The sequence below is a fragment of the Cuculus canorus genome, chromosome 7 (assembly GCF_017976375.1).
Source record: "Cuculus canorus isolate bCucCan1 chromosome 7, bCucCan1.pri, whole genome shotgun sequence".
Lineage (NCBI taxonomy): Eukaryota > Metazoa > Chordata > Aves > Cuculiformes > Cuculidae > Cuculus > Cuculus canorus.
Window position 1 is genome coordinate 13,213,021 of NC_071407.1, and position 7,560 is coordinate 13,220,580.

General features: G+C 48.3%; 1 protein-coding gene across 1 annotated transcript; it reads left to right on the forward strand.

The window, feature by feature from the left end:
* The first annotated feature begins 4,305 nt into the window (after window positions 1–4,305).
* CALHM3 (calcium homeostasis modulator 3) lies at window positions 4,306–7,209 on the forward strand. The gene is made up of 3 exons (XM_009555745.2): window positions 4,306–4,592; window positions 5,445–5,700; window positions 6,565–7,209. The coding sequence occupies exons 1-3, from the start codon at window positions 4,306–4,308 to the stop codon at window positions 6,952–6,954; spliced, it is 933 nt and encodes a 310-aa protein (XP_009554040.2). The 3' UTR covers window positions 6,955–7,209.
* The last annotated feature ends 351 nt before the right edge of the window (window positions 7,210–7,560 follow it).

A 7,560-nucleotide genomic window follows, 5' to 3' on the forward strand; every position in this document is an offset into this window, starting at 1 on the left:
GTCCCCAGCCCCATGGAGCCAACAGTGTTTTAATTTGTCTCTGCTGCCAGTGACCACCAGGAGTTTGCATAGCTTTTGGAAGGAGGAATTACTGCCCGTGTCCTTCCTCATCAGGACTTGAAATGGAAGGTGACTTCTGCTGTGATGAATCAAAGATGCTAAGAGATTTCCAAGCAGTGAGGGGTAAAATCCTCTGTCACCTTTGCAAAGAAAGAAGGCAATGATGCTACTCATCTGTCCTTACATACCGGTGAGGGACTTGTCCCCAGACTGCCTATAAAGGTGATAGAAAATAAAGCTCAGTTGCAGGCTGCCGGTCAAGTACAGACAGGCTCTCCAGAGTGTCTGCCTGTGTGCCCAAGGGTTAGCAACAGGCCCACCTGAAATACAGAGAAACAAGACATTGCTCTGCAGGCACTGTTGCTGCTAAAGGTGAATTATGTTGTTAATGGCCTTCACTTGAACACAAGATGACATATTTCCTCTAAGCCTTGAAAAAAGCATTAACCCTTGTTTTCTGAATAAACACAGCCAGGTGGAAGGGGTTTTCCAGTTCTCCAGGTGAGAGGTGCCAGAAACAGACACCAGACCACAGTTCCACAGCCCTCCCATGGACACCTGGGAGAACATAACAGCTCTCATGCTGCAGGAACGCTTCCACCAGTGACTTACACATCCTCCTAGCACCCGGTGTCCATGTGGATCCACACTTAACCCCATAACGGGAAATGGAGATTGGAATACAGTCTCAGTACCTGTTCCTTGTGGCCATACAATGCTCATTTTAACCAAATACTGCGTGGAGGTGGCATCCCCTTGTGGCAAATAATGAGCCAAGAAATTAGGAAAAAAGAGGCATTCAGAGCTGAATTAATTTCATAGCTGTCTCCTGCAGCCTGGGGATGTGTTAGACTGATTCAGCATTGCTGGTTGGTCCTAGGGTAACCCCACAGCCAGCAAGAGAGGCCCAAAAAGAACTGAGGTAATAATTCAGGCTCCCCCAGTGCTGGGGGGGACCTCAACTGCAGCACCTCCTCAGAGCCGGACATGTGCCCTCAGGTCAGGTGGCAACGCTGCTGTGCCCTTGCAGATCAATTGCACAATGGGAAAAAAGAAATCAATTTTCAATGGGGAAAAGCAGTCATTTTTTTTTTGTGCGTGTGTGCCTTTACATCACCTCAGGAGCAGCTGACCAACACATGTAACAGTTTTCTAAAAATATTTTGCCTAAGGCACACATTCAGAAAAGAAAAAAAATCAGTTTGGGTAATTAAATAATTTGTCAAAGTTATAAACATCTGTATATGGCTCCTAATGAGGCAACTCATCAACTTCCATGCCACTGGCCAGGAGTGTTCCTGCCAGAGCCCTGGGGGCCCTTCCTCACTGCTGGGACAAGCACTCCTGGCAATGGCCTGTTTCCAGCAGGCCAAGCTGCAGGACAGGTAAAATGTCTGCTCCTGGACACCAGCTTTCCTGGGGAAAGGAAGGCACAGTCCCAAGGCAGAAAAGGGATGCCAAAGTGTGACAAAGCAATTTGTATCCAGTAGCTCACTCATTGCTGGGATTTGAGAGAGGCCAGGGAGCAAGCAAGGTGGCCGGCACAGCCGCAGTGCTCCTGCCACCGTCCTTCAGGGACCAACCCAACAGCAAGCACGGATCTGGTGGCACAGACCGAGGTTACAGCCCCAGACACACTGGACCTCTGTTGCTGACTCTCTGTTCCACTTCTAAATAGCTGCATTAGGGCTCGCTCTGGATATGCACACAGCCTGAAGGCATACATGCTGCGTGCACAGCGTCAGTGCTGCTCCAGCATGGCAGGCTCATGCACAAAACAGACCATACTATTCTGCTGAATTTCACCTGTTTTAAATGACCAACTCAAATTTAACTAAATTATCCTTTTCACCAAAGCAAGGGGGACTGATGGCTGCACTGCACTCAAGAGCCCTCACCTATAAGGGCCATACCCACAACCTTCTCCATCACCCAAGACAAGAAGGCCATGGGTTGTATTTTATTCCCATAAAGTAGCATTGAAAGGCATCCCACTCCCTTTCCTGCTGTTCTGCAGTGCTGAAGCAAAAGCAGACTTGTCCAACATGAATGTCCAAAAGATGCACTGAGGAGCAACAGCTTCCAGCACAGTTTTGGAGATTCACTGTTCAGGAGCAGCTGCCTTCCTCTGAGGACCGTACCCTGCCCAACTGCCCCAGAAAGCCACAGGCAGCCTTGCAGCAGGCTTTGAAGGGTGACTACACCACTGGGCACATGGGGCAGGTCCCCTTGCTGGAGAACAGGGCTTAAAAGATTTCAGTACTATTTTCCTCTTTGTTTCTCCCCAAGAACCAAATAATCAAATCTGCTTGCTTTTGATAATAATTTTGAACATGTTTCAAAATTGATGCACCCATGTTTAGCAATTTACTTACCTCAAGGGTCCCTTCTTTTTCTCCAGGAGGCTCCTTTTGTCTTTTGACGCTAATTAAGGAATATCCCTTTCCTTCTACAACTCACAGCTCCATGTCTCAGCTCTGAGTTACTGGTGAGATCCTAGATCACAACAGAGCACAATAATTACCCTCAGGCACCCTTTACAGACTTCTAACGTCCAGGCCAGGTGACTGTACTTGGGAGAAGTAAAATTCCCTTGTAGCTTTTGTTCTCCAGAGGATGCTTCCTACCTTTTTTGTGTCTTATTTTCCAGAGCTATGAAGAACTATTTAGCTTTTACTAGGTTTTTGCCCAGGAAAGCAAAATAACTTCTCTAAAGTAATTGTTCTACAGAGAGCACACAACGCTTTCTAAACCCAAGTCAGCATATATATGCAAGCTGTTAAATAAGAGACCCAGCCAGTGTTAAAGTAGATGGCAATCAAGATAGGCTGCACCCTGACTAAAAATTCACCTGTGATGTTCAAGGAGGGGTCCTGATGCCCCCTAACAGCAATGTGGAAACATTAGCTGCTCAGCTGCAGGCTTTTATTGCTGATAGATGAACATTAACAGTCATTTCCGCTCACTGGTAAAGGAGAATTCAAATATTACAGGTGACACTATTGTAGTTCATTAAAGTAGTAAGGTGATTTGCTGTTTAGATCAGTGCAGGTGACCCTGTGAACTTGTGAGTGTAGCAGGACCACTGCATGTGTCCACAAGCAGCCAGAAGCCACAGTGATGGCAGTGAATGTACTTCGGGGGAGATGGTTCCTCTCTTTTTAACAAAATATGTAAATTTAACAACTCTTTTTCCCTTTCCTGAACACATGTGGAAATATGAGCTGATAATAAACCTGAAAGTGTTTTCAAATGAATGTTAGAGAGTGGAAAATCATGTTGAATACATCAGATAGAAACTGAGCTTCCTACGTGGTGTGAGAGGAAAGAGGAATTGTCTCTGGAATATTTGAAGTGAATAGAAGATAACAATCCAGTCCCATGGGACAAATGATCCAGATGCTCTGATTGCACTGTGCCCTCTGACAGAGAGCAAGAATGAACCCCAGTGCAAGGGCCTTGGACATGAATATAGGTATGGTACAAACATCGTGGTACATGTACTATGTGTAGCCAAGAGCAGTATTTGCCACAAAGTGCTGTGGCAGGCTTTGGGGCTATGGAATCTCACAGCCTTCTGATCAGAGGGCTGGTCCTTTTGACCCATTTCCATAGGGAAATTTGCTCTCCAGGTGGTGCATCATGCTCAGAGCCAGGCATGTGCTCCGAGCCTCCTCCCATACCCTGCTCAGGGCTGGTAACCTGCTCACCAAAAGGAAATGGGGTGGCAGCAGTAATGTAGATGAACCAATTGGACTTGCCTGGTTTCTCCCGGCCAATGAATTGCTCCACAGCCCTCAATCAGTGGAGAAGGCAGCTCCCAGGCATCCACTGATGGCTCTGTTAAGACTTAGCTTCTCCAGGAAGGGAGGAAGGGACCCAGCACTACCGGAGGCTGTCACTTGTTGGCACATAGAACAGCCCTGAAAATGAAAAATGGGCAGAAAAACCAGCTGCCAGGGACTGTATCCATCTGCTCACCTAGAAGAGCTACCAGCTGCCCTAGAAGATAAGCACTGAATGAGAGACAGATCCGTGAAGCTGTGTGCCAGTGGAGAAGCCCCAGCACAGAATTTTCCTCCTGCCACAGCAGTTCTCGTCCATCCCTGTCCTCTTGCCCTGACTGGCTGCAAGCTGAGCTGCATCCCCTGACCCGTGGCAGCAAAAGTGGTGGCAAAGGGAGACAGTCTGTACCGGTCAGCCCAGGGATCTGCCAGGAGGTGCACCTTTGGCCAAAAGAACAAGATGGACCGTTTCCGGATGATCTTTCAGTACTTCCAGTCCAACTCAGAGTCTGTGATGAACGGGATCTGCGGACTGTTAGCCCTGGCTAGTGTAAAGATGTATACCTCCTTTGATTTCAGCTGCCCCTGCCTGCCACGGTACAACATGGCATATGGCTTGGGGATCATGTTCGTACCCCCCATCGCCCTCTTCCTCTGTGGCCTCATCCTCAACAGACAGTCCCTGGTGATGCTGGAGGAGTGGAGGCGACCGCAGGGGCGCAGAAAGAAGGACCTGGCTGTCATCAGGTGGGCTTTGCGCTGGGATTGGGGTCCCCTCTTTCACCTCCTGCTTAGCTACCTTGCCCCCAAATCTTTGATCGTCCTCATAATTAATTTTCTTCTAAGCTCAGTGCCTAAGACCTTTCCCCATGAGTCTGGAGGGGCAGGGGGTACGGTAATTGCTTTTGCCACAGCAGAAACACAGGGAACACCACATCCCATCGGAGCCCCTCGGCACCAATGGCTGGATTTATGCTGCCACCCTCGGAAAATATGTTGCTGTCTGCACTGTCATGCACACATAAGGCTTCTCCTGGGGCTTACAGGTATGATGAGGCATTTTCACTCAAATATGCAGAAAGAGTGGCATTTCCATCACAATAATTCTTTATTGATAGCTTTGTAGTCTCCCTCTCTTTAGCTGAGTTTTTACTGACTAACAGTGATGGAAGGGATCACATTCAAACTGTTACATACAAAGTTTTACATCATGCACAGAGTGGGGCAAGAAAAACTGCAGAAAAAGTTATTTTCCAGGCAGAAACTGAGCTGAAAAGAAAACAAAGAGTGAATGAACAAGACAGGGGAGAGCTGACAAGGATTTGTGCCTGGAAGACATAAGCATACAGTTGAGACAAGCGTATAATGAGACAACTGTGCACCACATTGAATGCAGGCAGCATGCAGAGCACTGGCCCAGATGTCACCAGGAGGCAGCACCAACAAAGAGATCCCAGAGCTGCAGCAGTGCTGTGGAGACTCCTGGGAGCCATGTCCCTGACTCCAGCAGGGCTGCTTAGTGTTGGGCAGACTGTGTCCAACTAAGGAGAAAGCTCCCAGCATTTTTTTACCCACTCATTTCTCTCTCTCCTGCCACAGGTACATGTGTTCCTCTATCATGCAGCGAGCCATGGTGGCACCTGTTGTCTGGATCATTGTCACCCTCCTGGATGGAAAATGCCTGATCTGTGCGTTCAGTGGCTCTGTGGATCCAGAGAAGTTTGCAGGCTTTGCCAACACCAGCCTGGTGCAGGTGCAGCAGTTGCTGGCCAAGGTGCCCTGCAAGGATGACGAGCTCATGAGGAACAACACATCTCGCAAGGCAGTGTCCAGATACCTGCGCTGCTGCTCCCAGGTAGGTCACTGCTGGCAGAGCCCCCATGTTGGTGAGGTGCCTGGGGCATGCTTCATCTGCTTCCGCTCTTCCTTGATTTGTCATAGTTTCAACATTGTCAGGCTGGGAACAAGACTGCTCTTTGCTATGCCACCCTCCATGATAATCTCCAGAGTCATTTGGGTAGGGAAATGGAAGGAAATAAAGTATGGTTTAATTAACAGAACTTTGTTTCCAGAGGAACAAGTAACTTCTAAACCCAGATAATAAAAAGCAAATTGCAAGTAATACAAGTGTTTCCTAAAGTCCTGTCCAGTATCAGAAGACCTTTCTAACTGCTAACCATGCAGACAGGACCCACTTTTTTTAAGGGCAATGCAAGGAGTGCCAGGTCAGGGATGAGGACTGTTGTTTTGATTGAAAACGAGACCTTCCTTCTTACCAAAGGCAGCTGCATGTAGTCTGGGCAGTCTTCATGCTCCTGACAGGACCCCTGGGCCCTAGAGCTGGTGTAGGTGGCCAATGAAGATCTCCCTGGAGATAAGTGAGTATCAAAGGAGAGCACTGAAGTCCACTTCTCCTGGAGTGTTCCTGTGCTTAAAGTAAATGCCTGGCTTCTCCAGGCTAACTTCACAAACAGCTATCCTACTGAACTATTGATGCACAGACAAATGTCCTATACTCACTGGTAGGAGATTACCCCAACCCTCTGAGTGCAGTCTGGGGGTGCTGAACTTCAGGGACAGAGCAAGAACAGGAGTCCAGATATGACACATCTCCCCTCAAGCCACACAAATTCTCTGTCCTGTTGATACAGGCAAACAGCTTGTGCCTGTCCTTGTGCCTGTCTTGCTCCTTTTCCACTGCTTATTTCTTATCACACAGGTACTCGGCTGGAGCATTTTGTTGATCCTTATCATAGCAGCTTTTCTCGCCCGCTGGCTCAGACCTTGCTTCGATCAGGGCACCCTCCTGCAGGCACGTCACTGGAGCAACTACATTGACATCGAGCAAAAGATTTTTGAGGAAACCTGCTGCGAGCACAGCCGGCTCTTCGCTCACAAATGCATCCTCCACTTCTTTGAAAGCATGCGGCAGGAGATCAAACTGCACAGCTTCAGCTTGCGTAGGGAAGGAGACGGGGCTGAGGAAGAGGAAGATCTTCTCCGAGGTGTCACAGATCAGGACCAGGTGAACAAACTTCTGAAAAAGTGGTACTATGAGAAACCTCCTCTGAATGTCAGCCAGGTGACCCAGAGGCATCCCCTGGGGTAAGAGATCCCCTCAGCCCTACACAGGCAGTCCTGGTACCCAGACCAAATACCCCCAGCCCACCAATGTGTATAGGGGGCATTGCAGACACTGAAGGGCACTGCCATAGCTCTGCATAAAGCAAGAACCAGCGGGTAGGTGACAGTGGTGCTCTCATCTTCCTCCAAAATTTAAATCCCAAATCCTTCACTCCAGGGTGTGCCTAGCAAAACCTCCAAAAATAAACTAGCTCTGAAGATCCAAAGGTCCTGGACTCAGTCACTGCTAATTGTCTTTCTCAGTCAAGCACTCTGCATAGCACTTTTGTCATTTAAAGAGTTTGCAGCTCCTTACAGCTGTGGTAAAACCCTCCTGGTTCAAGGAAGGATTTAACCATGGCAGCAACACCCGGCTGTGTACGCAAATGGACTGAAGCAGCAACTTCACAGAGGCTTGAGCAGCTCCTGCATGTTTCAGTGAAACCTGGTTCAGTGTGTTAGTGGTGCTGACACAGAAATGATTTAACTGGCAACTCTTCTATTACCACACCAACATTTTTACTCAAAAAGGTAAAACCACTTCCTACTTCTTCCCATCCACTAAGAGCTCTAGCTGTCCCCAGCCCAGCTG